At 43.5% G+C, this 25141-nt stretch overlaps 5 protein-coding genes across 5 annotated transcripts; all 5 read left to right on the plus strand.

Annotated features, from left to right (window-relative positions):
- The first annotated feature begins 4674 nt into the window (after nucleotides 1-4674).
- Nucleotides 4675-5520, plus strand: LOC131893362 (ankyrin homolog). The gene has a single exon (XM_059243358.1). It carries the CDS (start codon nucleotides 4675-4677, stop codon nucleotides 5518-5520), a length of 846 nt encoding a protein of 281 aa, XP_059099341.1.
- Nucleotides 5521-6773: 1253 nt separating this feature from the next.
- LOC131893363 (uncharacterized) lies at nucleotides 6774-9430 on the plus strand. The gene is made up of 5 exons (XM_059243359.1): nucleotides 6774-7235; nucleotides 7303-7753; nucleotides 7821-8897; nucleotides 8966-9228; nucleotides 9291-9430. The coding sequence occupies exons 1-4, from the start codon at nucleotides 6774-6776 to the stop codon at nucleotides 9154-9156; spliced, it is 2181 nt and encodes a 726-aa protein (XP_059099342.1). The 3' UTR covers nucleotides 9157-9228; nucleotides 9291-9430.
- On the plus strand, nucleotides 9270-10947 carry LOC131893364 (trypsin-1-like). The gene is made up of 4 exons (XM_059243360.1): nucleotides 9270-9745; nucleotides 9810-10086; nucleotides 10160-10426; nucleotides 10501-10947. The coding sequence occupies exons 1-4, from the start codon at nucleotides 9270-9272 to the stop codon at nucleotides 10789-10791; spliced, it is 1311 nt and encodes a 436-aa protein (XP_059099343.1). The 3' UTR covers nucleotides 10792-10947.
- A 64-nt stretch (nucleotides 10948-11011) lies between these two features.
- LOC131893365 (protein 5NUC-like) lies at nucleotides 11012-12700 on the plus strand. The gene has a single exon (XM_059243361.1). The coding sequence runs from the start codon at nucleotides 11012-11014 to the stop codon at nucleotides 12698-12700; it is 1689 nt and encodes a 562-aa protein (XP_059099344.1).
- Nucleotides 12701-12976: 276 nt separating this feature from the next.
- Nucleotides 12977-15335, plus strand: LOC131891468 (uncharacterized). The gene has a single exon (XM_059241063.1). The coding sequence runs from the start codon at nucleotides 13444-13446 to the stop codon at nucleotides 15238-15240; it is 1797 nt and encodes a 598-aa protein (XP_059097046.1). The 5' UTR covers nucleotides 12977-13443; the 3' UTR covers nucleotides 15241-15335.
- Nucleotides 15336-25141: the final 9806 nt, after the last annotated feature.

The raw sequence follows: 25141 nt of genomic DNA on the forward strand, positions 1-25141 counted from the left end.
ATGAGTTCTCATTTGATACCCTGGTTTGAAGTAGAAAGTTGTGTCGTGAAACGAGAGTTGCAATAGGTTCAAAACAAGGTCCACCCGTTCTACCATCACCCATCTGCCATATGCTCAGTTAGGCAGTCCAATTAGACCTGATGAATATGAATATAACAACGTCATAGCAATCAAAATTAATGCCATTTGGCCCACAACCACTAACCTCTAGGGAGGGAAATGTTTCAGATAAGCAAAAACATAGTGGAACATTGACGCAAACAAGAGCCAGTGGAAAATGGCCCTTCACACTCTTAACTCAATCCCGTCTTTGAATCATATGCTCGAGCGTCATTCAAGAACTGTTGAAGACTATATTCTCTTAGTTCGAACTCGAAGTACTGTTTCCTGTTCGAGGAGGTCTTTTCTTTACATAGAACCTATATAGCTAGTGACAAGGGTACACTACATACCCATCGGTTCTATTTGACAACTAACACTGTTGTCAAGATATTCCCCACAATAACGTGCCATTCCAATCTCCGGTTTCTCAATGATCCATCTTAAGGATGACCGCACGAATTGTTTCGAACGTCATCCGAACTCTGTGGAAGCCAGCCATTTTTAAATGGCTTTTTTGTATTTGATGCACCTTCCCCATCTGTTCTGACCTCCCTCTTTCTTCTACTCCATTTTTTGTGGACCTCAAATGGTCTACTATGTTCCATCAAAACAGTTTAGTTTGCGAATTGAGGTCACCCTGGAATATATAAAACTTGTCCACGCCGGACTTAAAACTTGCTATTAGACCTTCGAATTCTATAGGGAAGCATATTGAGCAATGAGAAAAAATCAAGTGGAACTTAGTTATTCGAATTAGCCCGGAATTTCTAGGACCTTGAGGTGCTCTCAAAACGCCCTTTAACCCGTTAGGGTTTGGCGTACAGTTTTAAGGCAACTTCAAGCCCTCACCTTCATTTATCGTAAATATTCAAGATCCAAAACAGTACAGGAAGAGCACTGCACATAGAAGCTACGAGAAAACTTTTCAAGGGTGTAGTTTATCTTTTAACGATGGCTTTGTCAAAAAAGGTTCTTGGCCCGAGCTCGTTGCACACTTTGACCATAAAGCCCCTATAAACTAAGACTATTCTTGCCTTCACGTCTTTTAAATCGTCTACTTTGTTGGAATGGAACCCTTCGGTTTACTTGATCTCAAGGTTAAATTGGAGCAGCCACCGATCCTATCTTTTGGATGTAATTCGATTTCATGGTACTGACATAACCATTAATAGTCAATAATATGTATTCACATCTAGACGGCCATCAAGTTGCTCATATTTATTTCGGGGTAACTTGTGTCATAACAGTTTTCGGGCAAAATACCAGTGACATCGACATGACTTTCACCAAGATTTCAATAATGTGAAGCCAAGAAGTAATAGAAACTACCTCGAATATTTAGTTGCCAAAATATCGATCCTTTTACCAAAAAGGCCAAAGTTAACAAAACATTCGAAAGCATTATTGTATGATTGAAATGTGGTCAAGCAAAACTACAACACAGATCTATCTTGAAAACTCTCACCACAGACCAACAGGAGCATTGAAACGCCATTTAAAAACACCCCCTATTAAATGGAATCATACCTTGGAGGTCATGGCCTTTGGTCTCTAAACTACAAGCAATTTTGTTACCCTGAAGGTCATTCATCCGTTGGATACATTTAAGCCGTCGGAAAACCCGCCTCTGACGATTGCTTTGTTTTTGCCCCCACACAAGATGAACCTTGGAAAAAGACCCATGGGGAAGAGGTTTGGATGCCCGAGCTCGGATTGTATTTACCTTGTTCCACCCGTTTAGGACCTTGATTACACTTTTCCTGGCCAGTCGTCATCATTTGAAGGCCGTGGAAAAATGATTGTTTTAACCGAGTGACGAGTAAATGGAATTGGCGAGGAGAAGGAACGTCTTATTTTTTCACCCGTGGGCCTAAAGAAGAAATGATGAGTGAAAATGTTTTTGGGACATTGTAAACAGCCATACATGTAGATTCTAGGTAGTGGTGACTACCTAATTGATAGGGTGTAATGCACTTTAACATCTACAGTATTATCATTGGATACAGATCTTGAAAGGAGGGAATAACAGTTTATAATTGTGAGCTGTGAATTGCATTTTCGTCCAGAAAAGGGCTTTAAGAACGGGGCGTGATTGCATTTTGTGACTTTTTGTACCAAGTGTTCACGTTTTTGGGGACATGACAAAACAATGAGGACTTGGGGATTGTTTGGTTCTGAATTTTTTCTCAACCATATTTAGAACTTAGGTATAAAAAAGCCATGCTTTCAAAAACTTGGTCAAAAACAGCATTTATAAAATCAAATGTGAATAATCCAACATGTTTGTTGGCAATGAGTTAAGAAATCTTTTCTTTAAATCACTTCCTTCAGAGTATACTGAACTTGTTTTAACCAAAATATCACTTGAGCAAGTCATATTCAGGGTTGGTCTGGAAATGACCTAAAATCCGAATTCTGATTCAGTACCATGTGGAAATATATGCGCCATTTGTGATGTTATCACTCACCCAACCTTGCAAAAGTGGCGTATCTCTCCCATTTTAGAGCGCTGATGACAGGGAGAGAAAGCTGCACTGACAGATAGCCCGGCCCAAAGGGTCTGTCAGTCAGAAGAAGAGACAATCAATATAGAAACCCAAATCCAACCCTCAGAAGTCATTGTAGCTTCTCAGTTTACTAACTCCAATCTTGTTCCCACGTGTTTTCCTTATTGTGACAACCTTGTAGCCGTGCTCAAAGATGCAGCGAGGAATATCATCTGCGTTATTGTGTAGAGCTTTCAGTACTGAAGTGTCAGATAATGCATGTAATAAGGCTCCGTACCTTCAAATGATTAGCCAAATTTGGCTCAGAACCTCAGGTCACATCCAATTCCATGACCCGCCGACCTTTGGTCCACTGAAGGTTAAATCCAAGGATGAAGATCATATCAAGATTGTCAGCCACGTCATCCACCAACTGGACCCTAATCTCGGCCTCTCCTTGGCTTCTACGCCAGAGGTGAAAGGCCTCCAGCGCCTTGAGGCCATGAAGTACGGCTATATCTCGCGTTTTATGGATCGTCTATCATAGTCTTTTGCACTTCAAAATTGGCATCTTTGTTTCAGATTGGTCCTTCTACACCATTTCCTTGAATCGTGGACCAGCACTGATGACATTTCACATCCAAGGTGAAACTAATTTAGTCCTTAAACTCGCCCGAGAAATACAGAACAACGTAGAAGCAACCAGTTACTTCATTGTGTGTGCCGTTTTTGCAAATTGCAATAAATGACATTTTCTGGAGCTTTGGTGCAAACATGTTTAAGTCTCTTTGTGTCTCAAGTAATTGCAAAGGGTTGGTCAAATATCTTCCCAGACGAGCATGGTGTCAATATTTAACGAACACAAAGAAAAATGTCACTTTTGCCTGTTCTTAAGAACAATTGGGGAAGATTGGTGCGTTTGTTCATAGGGTGATCAAGTTCATTGTGAAGAAAGTGAAGTGAACATGAAGAATCAGACTGGAATCTCTTCGTTCGATAGCGTTTCACCAAGCAACGGGGACAAAATCTAGTTTGCAACATGCAGTAACGCACACATTTTGCCCATGAAAGATTATTTACAAAGAAACATGCCCAATGTCTCATTGCTTTTCCTGGTTCAAAAGCACGTTTTTGTTCAAATTCAAAATTTAAAGGCGAACACTAATGAGAAGAACTTCGTATTTACTCTTTAAAAAAAAATGTAATATTCATGCATGTCCTGGTCAAGCATTTTTTTCCAAAATCTCAATACAGGTGGGAGCTTGTTTTCAGAAGTAAATTTTCGTTTTTCTGCAGTTATTTGTTTCGCTACTTTGGCGGAATTAAAGGAGATAGAGAGTAGACAGTTCGATATCAGATTGGCTCTCCTTCTTCGGGTCTTAAGGCCAAAATTGCTTGGGGAACCAGGGACCTTCCACAACACACGAAAAGCACTTAACACTTCACCTCATCTCACATGAGGCCCTTAAGGGGGACATCTCTACGATGAAATGAAGCATATAATTCAACATTGTTCCTTTGCAGCCATCTAGTGGTGAAATTTTAAAAAATGCAATTTTCGACCACAACTTGTATAATGAAAGTTGAAATTAGTTCCAGTTTGCGTTATACCACTGTTTTGACGTGTCATTTCGATTTACTTTTGGGCCAAGCTATCGATGAAAAAAATACTAACATCCGTCCAATCCATTGGGACATCACAACAAATTTCCAATTTATGAAATAAACTTTATAAGTAGAAATTCCAAATGAATGAAGTTAACCTTGTAAGTGACGGATAACCAAAGTTTATTTATTGATAAAGATGGTCATTAATGACAATGATACACCTTAATTTACTGGCATACCACGTTCAAATGCTAGTCGGGCTTTTAGAACATTTCGATAAGCCTGGCACACCCTGTACATGCATGTGAATACTCCATGTACAGAATGACTTCTAAACGTCAGATCGTAGGTCTCTGGACAGTTCAACTTTTACCGATAAGTACAGTATTTGAGCCAACTACGAATTTGAAGTGTAAACAGAAACGTGTGATCAGCACATATAAATCTTCTGAAACCAATCACTCCAATCATTTGAATCATGAACTCGCACCGACATTTGCTCCGTAGCCTCATCACACCGGCGGTCTTTGGCATGGCATGCCGAGGCAGTGAGGATGAAATCAAGGAACAGATCCACCTTTCCATCCATCCACATCACCGGCTTTTAGAATACAAAGACAGTCAAGGCAAGACCATGCTCCAGCATGCTTCCTATTGCGGTCAAGTTGGATTGGTGTCCTTCCTCCTGAAGATGGGTGCCAATACCCAATCTCGAGACTCGCAAGGCCTCCAGGCCCTTCATTATGCCGCGGCTGTTGGATCAGTTTCTACGTTGGACCAACTTTTGTCTCTGGATCAGTCCGTTAATGGGCGTTCCAATGCTGGGAACACTGCTCTCATGTGTGCCGTTCAATTTGGTCACGCCAAGGCAGTTCGGTTCCTTCTGGATCAGGGTGCCCAAACGACGCTTCAGAACAATCGGGGCCAATCGGCCTTGGAGATGGCTATTGTTGGGGACCAATGTCCATTGGAAGTTTTGGATATGCTTTTGGACGATCCTGATTGTCGCGTGGAGATTATGGCAAATGGAGGTCGGTTTCTAAGTTTGGCCGCTCTCACGGATAACGTGAAGAAATGTGAGGCTATGATTCGAGTTTTGCCGAAAGACTACAAGTTCGACACCCTAGATGAATCTGATAACCCGATCTTGAGGTTAGCCCAACGATCTCAAGGATATCCCAGAGCCAATGAACTTGAGATTGTTCAGAAGATCGCACAAAAATTCCCCAAACTCTTACACTTCCTCTATCAGGAGGGCCTTCAGACACCAATCAGTGTCAAGAACAGGCTTCACTTTCTTTGTCAAATCGTTAAAGCAAATTGAACAATATCATCAGCTAGTCGGTGTGCTTCCTTGATAACAAAATGAAATACAGTATTAAGAGCTCGGGTCTGAGCCCACAGGACAGTACTGTTTGTGCAATTGTACTTAAGAGAGTAGGCGAATGAATCATGTTGGTGCAGGGTAGTCTGTCGTGCCCAAGTTCCCAGAATTGGGAGAAATTGGGAGAATTCCACATTTCTCTCCATGGGTGAAGTTCAAGTTAAGTTTGTTTTGACCCGTTTTGAAAGCCAGTTTTTCCAGCTTGCTCTGATCTTGTCATTTTGGATAATTCAAGACAGTTTATCTTGGTCAATCTCCAAAGATGGAGATGATGGCAATATTTCGCCTGATATGTATCATATTGGTCTTCTTTGCGACCAAATTAGTGGAGAGTGCGCACAAAGTTCGTTACTATAAGGCGGGCAAGAGTAGTCGAAGCCCGGACATTTTCCAATTTCTGGGGCAATTGCAGCCTAGTGGTGATAAAATCCAATTCGGACCGTATGAAAATTCCCGTGGAGATGAAACCTCTATTCAGTTCTCAATCCCATTTCCACCAACCACAACAATGGCTACCCCAACAACGACCTCCACCACCTCAAAGTCCAATATCAAACAGACAATCCATGATTATTGCCTCAAAGCCAGGGGGTTATTTTCATACGATTTGGATTGCCACAAATACGTGAATTGCTGGAACAGCCGCGCTATTTTGTCCACGTGTTATCCAACCAACTTGGTGTTCAACCCATCGACAGGACAATGTACGTGGGCGTTTGACATTCAAGTCCAGGGGCGCTGCACACCAGATCGCAATGCTCGTCCTGCTCAGAATCAAATTGATGTAGAAGAAACAAGTTCACTTGGCGGTAACAACTCTCAGATCGCTACTGACTTCTCACTACCTAATTGTGATGATTTTACTCATCTCGGTTATGAATGCGTCGACACCAGTCGATGCATCGACGGCGAAATCACAGACAAAGCACAAGAGAGTATTATTTTCTATGCCATAGACGTTCGATCCGGATTGGGTCCTCCCAAGGGCAAGTTTTCCCCGTGGATGAAGAAGTGCCCGGATTACCCTCAGATTTGCTGCAAGAACTCTCAAAAGAAGGCGGCCTTGAAAACGGCTGCATCCACTCGGTCTAGAAACCTTTTGAAACCGTCACTGTGCCCGAATCAACACACTGGGCTTTTACCTTATCCTTCGGATTGCTCCAAGTTTGTCAATTGTTGGAAAGGCAGGTCTCATGTCCAGGATTGCGCCCCTGGGACCGTCACTGTGCCCGAATCAACACACTGGGCTTTTACCTTATCCTTCGGATTGCTCCAAGTTTGTCAATTGTTGGAAAGGCAGGTCTCATATCCAGGATTGCGCCCCTGGGACCGAGTACAACCAGAACTTGGGCCAATGTGATTTCCCTTCCAAGGCTAAATGTCGGCCTAAGGTTCAAGACCTGCCCGAGCCTCTATACGATGCCGTGATTCAAGCCCGATCTTCCTTACCTATTGATGGATTCGTTCAACCTAGTCCGCCTTCAGGTCAAAAAGTTCGACTCCGAGGAGGTAAGGGACCCTTTGCTGGTTATCTGGAGATGTCCAAGAATAATGAATGGGGCCTGGTTTGTGATGCTGGAACTTGGACCATTGACGAGGCAAGATTGGTTTGCAAAGATCTGGGATTTGCCCGAGGCGTCAGGTCGACAACACAGGTATGGTCACCAATTCGTAAGGATACAACCCATGTCCGTCCAAGCACCTTCATTTTTGTTCTCTCAGGGTTTGATTTATGGACCAGTTGACGAATCTCGCAAAATATCCGAAGAGGTCACATGCCGTGGCGATGAGACTTCATTTGATCAATGTGATGTGGTCTACTCAAGTCCAAACACCGGGGGATCCTGCAAGCTTGCGTCTGAAATCGTGTCAATTAGATGTGCCATCGACAGTACGGCGGTGTGTCTCGAAGGTGAGATCCCATGGGGAGACTCATGCTACTCGCTCTATTTTAACCGCAGTACCTTTCACGAGGCCCAAGAAACCTGTCAGAGGGATGGGAAATATTTGGCCGAAATCACAGACCAACAAGAGAATGATATCCTCAGTGAACTCCTCATTCAAAATCGACTCTCTCCTGGGCTGTTAGCCGAAGTATGGACCGGTGGAATTGGTGGAGGAAATCGTCGCTCACCCTTGTACTACTGGCATGGATCCCGACAAAAGATTGGAAGTAAGAACAAATTCATTTTTTGGTCAAAAAGAGTCAGCGACTCATGGGGGTTGGAATATCTTTTCAGTGTTTCGTAATTGGTGGCCGGGATGGAGTGGAGAGAGAAAAGGCATTGATTTACAAGGCAGCTCCAAGGCAGTCAAGCTTAGTCGGAAGTTTGACTTTGTCCAAAAATATAAGAAGGAAGAGAAATTAACAGATTATTACTTTTGGGCTCTGGATGACTTTCGAGCCCGCTTAGCGTTCTTATGTGAACGAAAACAGGCCGAAATTGGATGCATTGAAGGACAAGGCGAGTCCTATCGTGGCAATGCTAACATCGGAGAGTCGGGAGATCCTTGCATGCCTTGGGATTCACCTCAACTCTCTTTTGTGCTGGATCCACATCTAATTCCAAATTTGGGACCACTCAATGGAAACAACTTCTGCCGAAATCCAGATGGTGATTCTGCACCTTGGTGCATTGCTCCTAATGGAGAATTCGATTACTGCGACATTCCCCAATGCAAAGACCAAGAGCACACGCCCATCGATTTGCCGGATATCATTGACCAAGAGCAAAAGGTATCCACTTGCAAAGGGAACCAATTCCAATGTGACACGGATCAGACAGAATGCATCCTGTCGGTTTACGTTTGCGATGGCCATGATGATTGTTCTAATAGAGCTGATGAGCTCAATTGCCAAGGAAGAGAGATCGATAATTATGCCACATATGAGGGGCAACGGTTGGCAGTCCCCTACTTGGAACGATGGCTCCACCAAACGGTAGAAGCATGCGCTCTTCACTGCAAGAATGCACGGGGCTTTGATTGCAAATCCTTTTCGTACCAAAAAGAGCGAAGAATTTGCACACTTCATGCCGTAACGGTGGGAACCACGGGCAAACTCAAACTTGACTTCCAATGGGATTATTATGAATTGAAGAAAGAGGCGTCAAATTGTCCCAAGTATCTTCAATGCCCAAACCTAAAATGTCTGTCGGAGAATCAGATATGCGACGGAAAGTTCGATTGTGGTGAAGGAAGCACTTTTGACGAGAAATCTTGCGAGACCAAGCCCAACCTTGAGATACGGTTAACTGATGGCAAAACTACAAGTGAGGGGAAGATCGAGATCCGGGCTTTCGACTATCCTTTTGGAGGTTGTGAAACATGTTTTGTGAATCGGTTTGATTGTAGAGACTGTGTCAATGTTTTCCAACATTTTCAGGTATTTGTGACGATGGGTTTGGCTTGGCTGAGGCCAATGTGGTTTGTCGTCAATTAGGCTTCACACAAGGAGCTTTAGAGGCATTGAATAACTTGGCGGGAATTCGTCAACGGCCTATTGTTTTGGATGAGGTACAATGCCAAGGGAACGAGTCTAGTCTTTTGGAATGCTCTTTCCAACCCTGGATGTAACATGATTGTCAAGCAAATGAGTGGGCTGGTGTCAGATGCAAGGACCATTCCCGCGAATGCAATACCAATGAGGTGTGATATAGCATTTACTAAACAACTGTATCCTCTCAACAATGTATCTGTCTCAAAATCAGCAATGGCAATGCCAGAGTGGAGAATGCGTCCCCTACGACTTCCTTTGTGACGGCAGATCTGATTGCTCGGATGGCTCTGATGAAAGTCGTGCTGGATTTTGCGAGGAACCCTTGGCAGTCAGATTGATCAATGGTAATAATGAGACCTCCGGGCGAGTGGAGGTGAAATTCAATGGGATTTGGGGCACGGTGTGCGACGATAATTTTGGGCCTGAGGAGGGTGCCGTGATTTGTCGAATGCTCGGCTTTGAAGGAAAAGCGGTGGTTCATTCAGAAGGTGCCTACGGACCTGGTGGAGGACCCATTTGGATTCAAAACGTCGTTTGTGAGGGTAATGAAGAATCCTTGGCGAAGTGCAAATCTCCCACCTGGTCACCTACATACCAATGCAAACATCTCGAGGATGTCGGGGTTGAATGCGTTCCTTTTGCTAAAGATCAGGACCATGATTATGGGTAATTCCCGACTATTCGGAAGATAATTTTATCGCGATTTTTCTATTTTTTTAACCTTGGCCAGATCGTACGGTGCAGCCGGGCGAATGGCACCTCAATGCGGAACGAGTACGGTTAAGGAGACCCCTGCCGTGCCAGTTGCTCGGATTGCTGCCGGAATGCAATCACGTCCAGGAGCTCATCCTTGGTCGGCTAGTATTCGTTTACAAGGCACTCAGAAGAGCTTTCATTGGTGTGGAGCAGTGGTCATATCGGAATTCCACGTCCTCACGGCAGGACACTGCATGGAAGATTATCCCAAGGACTCTTATCGCGTCCGAGTGGGGGACTGGGACATGCAGGTAGTCAGCCATGTCTAGGTGACATTCAGAACTAGATTTACCCTGCCTCTTCCTAACGTACATACCTTTGTAGGTTCCAGATCTTCAGGAACAGGAGTTTAAAGTGGACACGGTCTATTTCCACGAGGGTTACAATGTTGGCTTGTATTTGAATAACGACATAGCCGTGGTTCGCATCAAAGCGTCCTTGAACACTGGACGAGGTTTCCGTTTTGGAGATCGTGTCGTCCCTGCTTGTCTCCCGCATTCCAATGTGGTCTATGGAACTCATTTAAACTGTAGTGTGTACGGCTGGGGTTCAACAGGGGTGCATCAACCAGGTTTCACGCGCTATTTACAAGTACGACATTCTATTCAGTGTCTCCATATTTTCTTCTGCTTTTGACTCTTAATTCTGCTTCTCATACGTTTCAGGCTGCCACAATCCCATTACTAGATACAGATAAATGTGTCTCGCCCACTGTTTACGGACCAAACAAACTAGGAGGTAGCATGTTTTGCGCGGGATTTTTGGAAGGAGGAGTGGATACTTGTCAAGGCGACAGTGGGGGTGGCATGCTTTGCGAAGTTCGGGGTCGACAAGCCATTATGGGCCTGACAAGTTGGGGTTATGGTTGTGGTCGACCCAATCGACCAGGCGTGTACACCAAAGTGGCCGATTACCTTGACTGGATAACCGACAAATTAGAGGGAGGGTCGGCCTAATTAATTTTTCTTGTGATGGTGAAGATAAGACATAACAACTCTGCGCAGTATTTGTTTCTTAAAGTGATCCCGTGTAAGTACGTTAAGCTCTTTTCCACAAGGCGTGGGATTCTTGAAGATAAATATATTGATATTTGCTAGTCATTAGCATACAAATATGCACAACTTTTTTTAGTTACGTAGTGGTTACCTGACAAGTCACATTTACGCTCCAGAGAAGATGAAAGTGGCCGTATTGCTTCTAGCATTGACTTGCTCTCTGGTCAACACCAAGACCCTTTCGAAGCAAGACGATAATGAGGTTGCCCTCACCTTGAATATTCTTCATTTGAATGACATTCATGCCCATTTCGAAGAGGTCAATGAGAGTACTGGTCGTTGTCATGCGGATCAAGCTGAGGCCGGACAATGTTTTGGGGGTATGGAGCGCATTCACACCAAGGTCAATGAAATCCGGAACATCACCGACTTCAAGAACGTGATCCTCCTCAATGCTGGGGACTATTATCAAGGCACCATTTGGTATACCATGTTCAAGTACTCTGTGGTGGTGGAATTCGCCGAAATGCTCAACTATGATGCCATGGCCCTTGGGAACCACGAGTTCGATGATGGGCCCGAAGGTTTGGCTCCATTTGTAGACTCGGTCAGTTTCGACGTGCTGGCCGCAAACTTGGAGGAAACTTCAGTCAAGGGAGAACTCGAGAACGTCAAGAAATCCAAGGTCCAAATTATGGAAGATGGAACAAAAATAGGGATCATTGGATACGTCACCACAGACACACCTCAAATTTCGAAGCCTGGCGAGTTTGTCAAGTTTGTGGATGAGATTGATTCGATCCGAGCCGAAGCACAAAGACTCCGAAATGAGGAGCAAGTGGAGATCATCATTGCGTTGGGACATTCAGGCTATGAATTGGATCAAAAAATGGCAGCCGAAATCGAGGAGCTGGATGTTGTGGTTGGCGGGCATTCACACACATTTTTGTACACGGGGGACGTTCTGCCCTCCATTGAAGAGCCCCGGGGACCTTATCCCACTTATGTGAAACAAGCCAGTGGCAAGGTGGTGCCAGTGGTCCAAGCCTACTGCTTCTCGAAGTACATGGGTCATATCACCCTCAACTTTAACGCCAATGGCGATCTGATCCAAGATGTGGATGGCCAAGGTGTGAGTCGAGCTGACGTCATTCTCTTGGATAACTCAGTGGAGAAGAGCCCTGAAGTGGGCGTGAGAATGCAGAAATACAGGGATCAACTTCAGGAGTATTACGAGGTCATCGGTGAGACCACTGTGAACTTGGAGAAGAACGGCTTGGCCGAGTCTAACATCGGCAATGTCTTGGCGGATTCCATGGTGGACATCTGGCAAGGACAGGCGGAGATTGGCTTCATTAACAATGGAGGCATTAGGGCCAATCTGATTGCTGGTGACATTACTGGTGAGGACGTTTTCAACGTTCTTCCATTCAACAACACCGTGGACAGACTTACAATGACAGGATCCGGTTTGAGAGGGCTCTTGGAAGAGTACATTGGCAACGTTTGTGCCGACCAGAGTTGTTATCCAGGCACTTTTCTCCAAATGTCCGGTCTCAAAGTGCTTTACAAAATCTATGAAGATAATGTGGGCCAAAGAATCGCCTCCATTCAAGTACGTTGCGAATTGAATGGTTGGTGCGATTTGGAGGATGACGCCAAGTACTTTGTTGCTGTTCCCAGTTTCTTGTCAGAAGGAGGAAGCCGAACTGCCAATTTTCCTCAATGGAGTGAAGGGCCTCCTGAGGTTGGGCCTAGCGATTACGTGGCTTTTGAGGCTTACGTGATCAAGGATTCCCCCATTAGAACTGAGATTGAAGGGCGCATCACAATCAATTATTATCCCGGTGAAAACGCTCCTACTGTGTAAAATGCGATCGAGATTTTCTCCAACCTCGCAATAAAACCTGGCGGATCTTACGTTTTTGTCTTAAAGCTTACACATGACATCTTTAAGGCTCATTCATTGTTTTAGAGCTCTGATATTTAGGGACTTCGCGTAAGTGTAGACTCCTCGTCAAAGGCCTTGTAAATAAGAAAATGAGACCTTCACATGAAATGTTCCCATCACACACGAAGTTCAAAGGACTCGTCGGGCCTTGTACCACGAGACATTCGTGTTGGATCATCACCTCCAGCTAGTGACATTTGATGGATGGTTTCCTCTTGGTAAGACCGGGTATTTACCTTTTTCACGCTAGTCAACAAATCCCTTGCCACATGAGAGCAAGGAGATTGTTTTTCTCTGCTCCGTCAGAAGGCCATGGAGATAAGATAGAGTCAGTTCTCCAAGATATAAAGTTCCTATTCAGGAAGTCTTTTTGACTTCAGTGCTCAAGCGAAAAGAAAGCCTATACGGGAAGCTGCGTTTTCATCCGTTTGGAAAACGGAATTTAATGCGATTTGGAGACAACACAAAGACAAGACGGGCACAAACACCTGCACTTTCGGCGATTGAGCTTGGCCCCAATCCATAGGCCGGCCAATCTCGAAACTGAACGAGGAAAGCTTTCTCCGTCGAAGCTTCAAGTGCCAGGACTCATCTCCTGGAAAACAAAGCTAATTTCAATTGACTCAGATTGAGGGTGAACATTTCTTTGTGGTCTTGAAACGATGGATGTGCTTCAAGGGACATTTCGACGACGCAGAGTCATTTCCAGGTTGGACCCCTCAGGACTGGCCTCCGCTTCAAACCCGACCTTAAGTCCAACCATGGACCTTCTCGTGAAATCTGCCCCTGGACCCGATTCCTTGGAATCCTTGGCTTGTGAGTGCTTGGCAGACTATATCGTCTCACTTTTGGCTAGACGACAGCCAGGGGGTGGTCCCAAGGGAAACTTTCCCGCAATGGAACACGCGTTGATTCAAAACTTCCAAAGTTGGATCAGTCAACTGATAAGCCCTATTTTGCCCGATGTATTGGCAATCGCCAATGTTAAATTACGAGGTCTCCTTGACCGCACCCAACCGGACCATGTCACGTTATTGCCAATCCTCATCTCCACCCTACTCGAAATGATGTATCGCCAGGATCTGAAGGGCCTTGTTCTTGAACCTGAGCTTCAATGGCACAAGGACAGTCGGAGTCGTGTTCTTCACTTGATCCATCTCCAGGAATCTGGTCTCCAATCACTGTCGTTTAAGTGTTACCAAGCCCCATTGTTCCACTACGAAACACTGCAATTTTCGGAGCGATATATTCTCCTCAGTTGTTTCTATCGACTTTCAAAATTGCATTGTTTGACTTTGCCGAATGTGTGTGATGATGAGATCTTGGCTTATATCGGACTTCACTGTCCTCTATTGACCTACATTGACATTCAGGGGAGTTTGAGGGTTACCAACCAAGGCGTGTCTTGGTTTCTATTTCGAGAGGATCCCCCGCAATCACCCATAAGTTTTCATCCATCCCACTTAAATTTGGATGACTCACTCAAATCCAAGATATTTCAAAAATCCTCTCCCATTTCTCGGCCAGGATTTCGTCCCACACCCATGACAGCAGCCATGTTAAAGCCCTGTCCACAGAAACGTAATCAATTAAAACGAATCAAGTCCTGGAAATTGCGTGACACTGGAATAACACACGCGGCCTTGAAGGCCATCCTTCAAGATTGCTCTGGTCTACATGTGCTGGAAGCCAATGAGAAGGAGTGGATCGATTTCATTGAGGCTTCCGCCGAAGCTACCATGTCTTACCCCGGCATCCGAGATATTCACTTATCCATTAGAGATTCTCAATTTTTGAAGGCTCTGTCCAAGATGTTCCCCAATTTGCAATTCCTGCACGTGTTCAGCCCTTTGCCGTGTTCCCAAGAACTTTTAACTTTAGATTCAACAGAGGCCTACTTTCCAAAGTGCCAGAGGATTAGCATGAGGAATGCCCATCTGTGCCATCCCAGAAACATCTGGTTAGGCCAACAATTGACCAACCTTGAATTCAAAGGCCAACAACACGAGTTGAATCTTGACGTCTTGGCGGAACAGTGCCCACATCTACAACAATTGAGTGTCTTTGAAGGTCGTCTGAGCCATCAAGGTCCAATTGAGTTTCCACAGTTGACCCATCTCAAGGTCTGGAACATTGATGGCAAGGGCCCTTTGTCTCTCCTGATTTGTTCCGCTCCACAATTGGAAGCATTATTTTTGTGGAATGTCGTCGTGACAGACTCGGATTTGAGTGTGATTTTATCGAAAAACCCATTGCAAGAGCTCCGTGAGTTTCGCATTGCGTCCAGTGAAATTGGTTTTGTTCGACTCACTGAAGAATCGGCTCTTCGATTAATTCAATCCTGTCCCAAATTGTCTGTTTTGGGGGGAATCTGCGATTGGAACACAAGTGATCTCCTGACATTCCTCCACAAGTTGCTTATTTCGGGTGGATGGAAAATGATTTTGGAAGCTATTTGAGGGTGTTCATGTCATTCTTTCTTGGGTAAAGGACTCTACGTATAGTGTCCTTGCACTGCTTTGGGTTACAATTCATACATTTTGTTCGGTTCAGAGTTCAGTCGAGTTTTTGTTACAAGTGACCAATTCTTTGTCGACACCTGAAATTAACCAATAGTTGATAAGCTCCTTGTGGCCGTCATAATTATCTAACTTTGACATGAAACGTTAGAGAGACATCAATAAGTATGAATAAATTACGCTTCATCTTTCATGTAAAACCATGTATATTATCAACATGGCAATGAAAACAAGGGACGTTGCAGATGAGAGTGTAGGTTGATGTTCAAAACAAAAGCCAAAAATTGTTGGTTAATTACTGAACATATAACCAAGGAATTCGTCGTTCCTCAATAAAAGGAACGAATTACAGTTACAGATACTTAGGTCAAAAATAGTAATTCGTTACACAACCGTTACTCGCTGGAAAATGTAATGGCGTTACTCGTTACAATTACTTCTGCTGAAATTTTAGATAACCAATATTTTATGGTTTCACCCCATGAAGGCCATCCTTCTGTACAGAAATTGCGGTTTTTTTTTGACTCAAGCAGCCCTAATAACGCGTGACATTTGCAGATTTCTTGTCAACATTTTTCAATAATGAGCGTTGGCATTTAATCTTAGCCCAGTTGTTCATAATGTATCGCATCCCAATGCTTTGAGGATTCAAGACCAGGACCCTGTGTGGGAAAATAATTGTTGAAGGTTTGAAACAATGTTGGAAAAGTCATGGTGGAAAAACAGTAATAGACATCGTGAAGTCGGTAAAGTTTCCCTGTAAGAAGTCTGTGCCTCAAGTCGTGGAAATGAGGAGGCTTTAGAAATTTGCTGCATCATAGTCAAGCTAAGAAGAGATTTTTCTTTCTTGACAATTGCTCTGAATCAGCTCTTCAGTCCAACGGAATTTGATTGAGAAGATGTAAACAATAACTTAGCTAGTACAGAATCAGATTAAAAGAAACCAAGGACACCTTCAGAGTAGGAAAGATCAAACACAACCTTCAACCCTAACTTTCATTGTGCATAATATCCTAGATGGAAAAAACAAAATGGGCAATATGGGGGCCGAAGAAGGAACGAGTAATTCTTTTAGTTTTCGGGTCGTTACAATTACACAAATTTAGAATGTAATGCAATTAGACTTACATTTTCGAAAAAAAGGAACGAATTACTGTAACTTCGTTGCTTGTAATTTCGTTACTAATGTCCTGCATGTAACCTTATAAACTTAGAAGAATGAATGAGGAATAGGTTTAGGAAAGTCAATCAACGTAGCAGTCAAAGACGGCTGGGTAAATGATAAAGATGAGTCGGACCAAATAAAAACAGTTTGTAACTCACCCTCAGTCGTGAGGATGGATGAGTCTATTGCTTTAGGTATAGTTTGGGATTTTGGGCTAACTTCAAAAAAAGCACAGGATTCAGAAATACACATTCGTAGAAAACTTATTTTTCTTCTTTCGAGAGCAACAAAGGATTGATTCGTCTATGGAGGCGGGCAATCATTATCTTGTGTATATACGAATAAGTATTCTAGTTACCCTCTCCTTGATAAGCTTACGTGTGCTAGCTACACCTTCTCCTGATCTGATGCAAACGTAGAGAAGACACTTTTCTCTAATGGGTGTCCCCTAATATTTTCCACACTGATCAGGGCCCACAATACCGTTCACGAGTATTTCACACCTTTTTACAAAATTTGCCTGCCAAGCGGAAATCTTTATCACCGTACGAATACCACATCAAAGGACACACCGATGTTTCCTTCAAGCTGTTAAAACATTTGGTCTTCAGATATGACGGCCAAATAGAAAGTGATCCGTTTCATGCTAGGATACTAGAACTTCGAAATCGGCCCCGAGAACAACGTGTTTTGGACAGCTACTTCGATCTCAGTTAACTAGGAATCTTTCGATAAAATCTGGCAATCAAAGCCCGATGTTGATGATACCTATCGTTCAAACAAAGAGGTTCGACGGAAGGCCGACCACGACCAACGTACTCAAAGCCGTGAAAGCTTCCCTGGCGGTCCTAAGCTTTTAGCTCCGAACCCAATAACTTGAAAATGGGACGGTTGGGTGTTATGAAGGAATAGTTCCATCAACAATCATATATTCATCATAATCATTACAAGTTTCCGATTAGTGGTCCTGATGTATTTCGATCTCAAGACAAGGGACATGTTGTAAGTGCGCTCAATGTAATCTGCGATGATAGCTGATGGCCGAACTCTACCGAAGGAAGGCTGTTTGAAGAGAGGTCTACCAAGCTACAAAGTGAGCAAGGTGGAAAACGTGTCGGTCGGTGTTTTATTATATCTTGTATTAAATTCGTTAATAGAGCGAGTTCGTCGTTCTAAGACTTGATAGACTCTCTGCATGGTGCAATTGGTTTGACAAACCTTGTTCTCATCAAACAAGTGATCTAAAAAAATAAGACTTAACTGGATGGAGCGATCGAGAATCAATCGAGAGAGAACCGTGCTGGTTACAAGACAAAAAAGCAAGGTGATAATGGTATCACGGACGAACAAACTCGGGGGGAAATCGAGAGTCTGAAACTCTCCAGTCGTGCTTTCAAAGTTATGATTTATGGGCCTAGATATCCAAAATTGGTGGATATTGAAACGCATCAGGCAGACCAATACCCAACATGTATCGAACTGACGTTGAAGAAATGGGAACGTGCACTTGAGAAATATGCAAATATCGAGGCAAAAGTAATGTTGGAAATCATTGCAGATCGGACGGATTCTGATGAGAAAAACTTGGAAGAATACGAAAACGTTTACTCTAAATACAAAATTACGGTCATTGGATTCGGTCAAGATTTCAATACTACTGACTCCCATCCAAACCTTCAAATGGTTCCCACCAGTGCGATCATGATATTGATCACGGCCAAAATAACAATCATAGTTTACCTCAATTAGCAGTCCCTGTTAACCCAACCCTTCAGTCAGGAAGATCTCGATTTAAGGTCTTTTTTAAAGTGGCGACCCTATGAGACAAGTACTTGTGGCGGATCGGAAGTCTGTTTGTCAAGGTGGTGGTAGAATCTGGTGTGGAAGATCTAAATTCGGGGCTCGTTCATCCAAGAACACGAACCCCATCACTTCCTCCGTCATTCAAGTCAACATGTTCAAGGCTCGTCCCAACCCGACCATCAATGTCCATATTCTTCTTCCAAGTGACACACCTTTCAAAATGGACAATTTGCCAGACACTGGTGCAACAGAATCGTTGAACTCAGCTGATCTTACCCAGACTCATGGCATCAAGATTGACACCTCAAGATCACGCTCCCTTCGAGCTGCAAACAATTCGAAATGCGATGTTATGGTGCTGTTGATCTGATCACTCGTCATTTGGATAAATACAAGACGCCGGTGACTACAAAAATATTTTTAGGCCTCTTGGACACATTTGGGTAGCCATTAATTTAAGTACCACAAAATCATAATGGCATTGTGGTTTGAGGGATTGCTAGACTGTCAAAAGGAACTCTAGAATCTGAAGATAACACATGCCTTGCGGTCTCCATGATTGGACAACAAAGTCTTGGAGACCCGCATGAAATGCTTGCAAGATGACTCGGCAAATGACAAAGTCGACACAAGAGAACTCGGCGTCTCGAAGGACTAAACGCACCGGAAGACTTGAAGCCTGAAAACCCGACACAGGAAGACTCGACACATCAGAAAAGTTAACCCATTCGAAAACAAAGGTCGACAAATATCATATTCTGCATTTCCAAGCTTTTAGTGGCCTTTTAGTGGCTTGTTTAGTGAGTATTTAGGTCCAAATGTTTAATAGGAGAAGCATGTGAATCTTAATCGATTCAGCCCTCACTTTGGGTAGCTGACAAATGTGTACGTATAAGTAATTGGATCATAATTAGTCCTACGTCAGTTACGGGATTAATTGCCGAATAGACCATCAATTTTGAGGTCAAATCAATAAAAGAGATTAGACGGTTGTGGGACACGCACTCAACAAACACATTTCGATCAGTCATACTTGCAGGAAAGGCATCGCTGAAGTTGATCATCTCAATATCCTCGCCAGGCTCGGGTGCCAAAAGATTGCGCCCATCCATCAAAATGCAGTTCCCGTCTTGAATTTTGAAGGCCGAGAAGCCAATGGTTACTTGGAGTACAGATGCACATACAACACGAGAGCTATAACAATAATCATTTACAGAAGGCGAGGATACACACATCAATAAGGTTAATTTGTCCCTAGCTTCTCAACATTAACTATAAGCCTATAGGCACATAAAACCGAAATGGAGAATACTTAGCCAAACCCTTGATTTTACAAACAATGTAAACACGCTTCTACGTGTACAATTGGAAAGGACGCAAGAAATCGTCTTGTTTTCGTGATTAAAGGATTGGTTTCTTGTCTCGATTATTTCTGCCTCGGGGTATTAAATCAATAAAAGGAAATTGAAGAAGACATTCAAGCATTTTTTACATTTCCCCCAATATTTGAATTCATTGTTGCTTTTGACTTTGAGCGTGAGGCAGTCGTCTTCAGATTCTTGTTGGCGTTCGATCACACGTGTAGGATAACCTAACTTAATTTCCTTGTCCAATTGCTACGTAACACCATTCAAAAGATTTCAAAGCGTGATGGAATGTTGAATAATTTACTATTAGTATGCATAACTAACTAAGCAATGAACACATTTCAAAAAAAAAATATTCGGGTAGTTAGTTCAATTGAAATTTTAAAGGGATAGTTCCGCTCCCAGTTCTTTGTTGAAGCCAAAAAAATAGTGCTAATTTAAGGCCAACGATATTGCCTTACTCCTGGTATGATTCTGGTTTCGATCAGATCCAACGCTGCTTTTGATGTGGCTTTGCGCGTGGAACTAAATTTTGGCTCAAATAAACACCACGCGCTTTCTACAAGCACCATTAAAAAGCTTACGAGCAAGTGTGTCTCCATGATGAAGTCTCTAAGCAGTATGAAAAATGACCTATATTTGTCATACTCAATATCTAATGAACCGCTAATTGGAATACGAACTTGTCGTGCACACTATTCACAAACAAAAAATACTAACACAAATTTCCCTCCAACACAAACCTCTGCCGAGTGAGGTAAGATATTAAATGGGTAAATTTTACAATGTTTCCTTTATGTCCGAAAAACAAAATGAATGCGCTTTTTCTACAACTGATCGGGTCAATTCTGGTCAATTCTTGATTTTGTTAGTGGACACTTCTTTCCTTGCCCTAATTCTCGATATATTTTCTCCGGAAGAAACAATATGGAGTCATTCATAGCCCAACAAATAAAAGGCTCGAGAATTTCGGCCGCCTTCAAGAAAATGACGTGCATTGTTCTCAGTGATTGGATTGGAGATCGGGGGACGGGACAGTGCAATATGGATGAAATGATCTCTGCCTTTCATGTAACTCTCTAGGATGGGTATCTTGACCAAAGTGTAAAAAACAGCGATGTAGTTAACACCCATGTCGTTGGTAATAAACGCTTACGATTCCAGCCTTAAATGCTCCCCTCATCAGATATCTGTAGGGAGAAAGTATGTGTTGATCAAGTAACTGCCATTAAGTCAGAGTCGACATATTTTTGACAAAAATACCTAATCAACTCTATGGTTCAAGGGCTTACCAGATCTGCCAACTCGAATTCGTTGGAGGATATAATATTATTTAAATATAAAATCAAGTAATATCAGTACCTTCTTCCGCGTTGATCCGCAGGGGAGCCCATTCCGTTCAGGGCCATATCACTCTCAGTAACCCAAGAGTTGATTCGATCTAAGTCCTTTGCAAGGCTACTGGAATCTTGGCCATTCCTAACAAAGAGTAACGTCGTATCGTCAGCACAGGAAGAGAGACTAGCAGTAATACTAAGCTTTTGAAGCAGGGTAACGAATATTATAAAAAAGAAGGGCCCTAAGATGGAGCCCTGGGGAACACCTGACTTGAAATCATGTATGTCACTAAGGGATCCCTCGACCTCAACAATTTGCTTCTTATCATGAATGGAGCTTCTTACGCAATTAAGAACCTTGCCTTAAACCCATTGTTATAAAGTCTGTTCAACAAAAGGCCGTGATAAACTTTATCAAAGGCCTTGGCAAAATCAAAGTAGACAACATCTAACGACTTGTGTCTATGGTTCCTCAATAATCTGTCTTATGTTGAATTTCTAAGGTTCTAAGGTCGGAAAGGAATAACTACATCAGGGCGGCTCGATGTATAGAGTCAATTTATTATCTTATTTATTGTTTATTGCATGCCAACTCAAGCATCAAATTAGATGAAATAGAGTAATGGGAAAAAAGGCCGAACCAAAACGAAGAGAAAAGGCGCCGCAATGAAAAAGTGGAGAGAAAAAAGGGAAGCGAGCCTCAGTGAAGAAACAGACTTGGATTTTAACTTTTGCTGTCACTAAAGGCATATTGCACAAAGCTCTCCTTAAAAGCGTTCACGGTTTGAGCTTTCCGCACATCCAAGGGCAACTCGTTCTACCGTCGAGCTGACCGCAGAAAGAAGGAGTGGTAGCGAATGCGAGTTCGAGCAAACACTTCCTTCACTTTTTCCATGTTACTACCCCTGGTCATTGGATGTCCTCCTTTTTCTTCAGCCCGAAAAAATTCCTCCACTAGGCCCAATGGCGCGAAAGCTATCTTCTTCGTTATGATCTTGTACGTCAAAATCATATCCATATACGATCTCCTTTCTTGTAATGTTTGGATTCATAACTCTTCCAGCCTTTTGTTGTATGACAGATATGTGCAAAGTAAAATACGTAAACTAGGTCATAAGCACAGTCACTCAAAATAAATCAAGGGGTGCCACGGGCAGATTGAAGAAGAATTGCCCCGAACCTATTGACAAGTGATTTCGACATTCTATATGCTGGAATAGAAGCTTTGTTGAAGGGGCTTTCTGAAAGGGCCAGGAACTGTCTTGAGCTGGTTTGTCTTGAGCTGGTTTTTGATGGGAAAACTCCGTCCTCCATTAATAAAATAAGCCTTTCATTATGGAAGCCTTAATAGCTTGCTTTGGTCACATCCAGCCACTACTTGACTGTGGGATGAACCAGTCAAGTGTAGGCAAAAGGGACACAGGCATGGACACTCTTGATTTGCTAGATCCACCTCCTGTAGTAAAAGATGTCGAAGAGGGCACAGTAGTGAATGCTCTCAAGATATCCATAACTGACAAAGATACAAAAAGGCAGGGAAAGGTTGTAAACTGGCTCACCCAGAATGGTGTCCCACACTTAGAGAGTTTGGCCTTCTCAAATTCAATGAGAAGGGCTGTTCCAAGCAGGGGTGTAGCTTTTTCCACCCGTTTATATGGATGAGGTCATTGAGGCAAAAGGTATACCTCACTTTTGTGAGGTCTTACCTTTTAATCGATATCCCGCCGTCTATCAAATGTCCATAGTACTCTTCATTCTCCCTCACTTCTACTCACCATTGTTCTACCTTTTGTTCCCCTCCAATAACCTAATCACTTCTTCAGTCACCATTCAATAATATACATCCATTCCCCGAATCCAATCCGGCTCTCTCCACTTATTACATTCCCCCACAACTTTCAAATGCACAAATGCCCATCTCAGGTGCACTGCGAGGAAGAGACAGCAGTTGTCTCAACCTCATTGCCAAGTCTCTCAACAGACTTACCACACTCCTTTCCCTTTCCCTTCTCTCTTTCCCTCCCATTGTCACCCTCCCACTCCTCCTACCTCATTCTCAATTCCTTTAACCTCTCTTCTGCCCAAACTTAGTAGCCCTAATCCTCTCTCCGGTCGTCATGAGCCCAACGCATCTTTTAGATTGTATGCTCAGGGGGCAGCCAGAGTTCCTTCTCCCCCTCTTTTACCCTCTCCTCAAAGGTTTTCTCATCCTCCGCCTTAGATTAGTCTTGTCCAAAAGCAGGATTATTCAAGGTTAGCAGGCTTATTAAGCACGTGCTCTCAAATTCACAAGAAATGAGTTGGATCAAGGAGTAGGCTTGAAGGTTTTCTTTGTAAAAGACTTCAATTTTCCGGCGAGCTTTGTAGAGTGGGAGGTTAGCCCGGATATGTATTTGGGGTGCTAGGGTCGGAGGGGTAACCTCGTCCGGCCAGCGAAGCTAGCCATCACATCATCCATATAAAGTTCCGATAGGCAGTGTCGTAGTCCGTATCAGAATGATTTTCCGTCTGTGGGCGTGGTTAGCGTCTAAAAGTTTCCTTGAGAAAGGTCGGGGAGGAGAATCGAACCAGGGACCTCTCTCATGATAGGAAACTGCGCTAAGCACTACNTGGGCGTGGTTAGCGTCTAAAAGTTTCCTTGAGAAAGGTCGGGGAGGAGAATCGAACCAGGGACCTCTCTCATGATAGGAAACTGCGCTAACCCCTACACCACGTCTCCTCCCTGTATAGGCAAATTCCCATTTCGAAATCCAGATCTCGGTCGTTCGAAAAGATGGAAGAGTGTGCAATCTTGCACAATCTCTCCCAGCTTGTTGGTGTAGCCAGCAGAGCGAATATCGTCCTCGAATTGGTTTTTTTCCAATGACCCTGATCTGATCCAGTATATCCATGTGACGCCTTGTAATCTGCCAGATCATCCTGTTCTTGAGATAAGGTCGTTCATTACTCAAAAGCCTGTGAGCTCTAGAGCAAGACTGGCCAAAAAGGTCGGTCTGGCTAAGTTCAAGTTCAAAGATGAATATTGGCCGTTGATTGTAGAAAGGCTAAAGGAGCTGGATCTATTTGCAATGCTGAGACAGGAATTGTCCAAAAACATAGCCGTACAGAAGGTGACTTCAGTTTTTGAGAGTGTTTGGTCCACTTTAGCAATCCCTCAATGTGTTCTGAATTGCGGAACACAATCTAAAATACCTAAGTTTAGAAAGCAATTAATCTGTAACTCCCCTCTTCCCTTTTTTCATGTGCACTGAAGCAATTATAGTCATCTCCGTATAGTATAAAGTGATATCACTAGTCGAATGTGTTATCGTTAACAACAATCTTAACAACTACATGGTGGTAGCGGTGGTGCCTGGTTGAATAGTGTCCGATCAAAGTCGTGTCCATAGTTCAATAATGACGGATTCGGGGGAACGCAAAGCCGAGATGGCAATGGGCAGTTCAAGCAACGGTGTGTGGATATCGCCTGTCCCGACGAGGTCCGAGGACAAGTTGGTGGATTACGTGAAGTACTTTGATCGCATGGCAAAGGCCAATGGATGGACGGATCAGGAAGCAGCGAGAATATTTCCGGGACTTCTAGAGGTGGGGTCGACTGTAATGGAAGATTGGAGGAGCGAGTCCTGAAGAGCTTTGAGCTAATCAAATCTACTGTCGCACCTATGGGAGAAACGTACCGGGAGGCTGAGGTTCAGAAATTCTTTTGGTCCCTGGTCATGGAAAACGACGAATCCGTGATGGAATTCGCAAGAAGATGTCGAGACGTGGTGATGAAATGTTACCCAAAGTTCGCCAAGGGAAATCGAGATCTTTTGGTTAGAGATCGTTTCATTCATGGTTTGAGCACCGACCTGAAAGCTGTTGTCTTGAACGGAAGAAATGGGAAACTTGACGAGGCTATCCAGACGGCCTTGATGGCACAGGGTGTTAGAGATACTCTGGGCTAAGGAATATTGGTCCGCGATGGGTCAACCTTGGGGAATCCGAATCACAACGACTTACAACAAACATGTTACAACTGTCGAAGAAAGGGTCATTTTGCTTGGGCTTGTCCTATGAAGACGGAAGCGAGGCAAGATTCGTGAGGAAGGGCATTGCCGGTTGATAAGATGGCGTCAAACTGGATGGGAGGTGTAGCAAATGTGCTAATTACAAGACTGCGTTGGCGT

Source organism: Tigriopus californicus, chromosome 2 (genome assembly GCF_007210705.1).
Source record: "Tigriopus californicus strain San Diego chromosome 2, Tcal_SD_v2.1, whole genome shotgun sequence".
NCBI lineage: Eukaryota > Metazoa > Arthropoda > Copepoda > Harpacticoida > Harpacticidae > Tigriopus > Tigriopus californicus.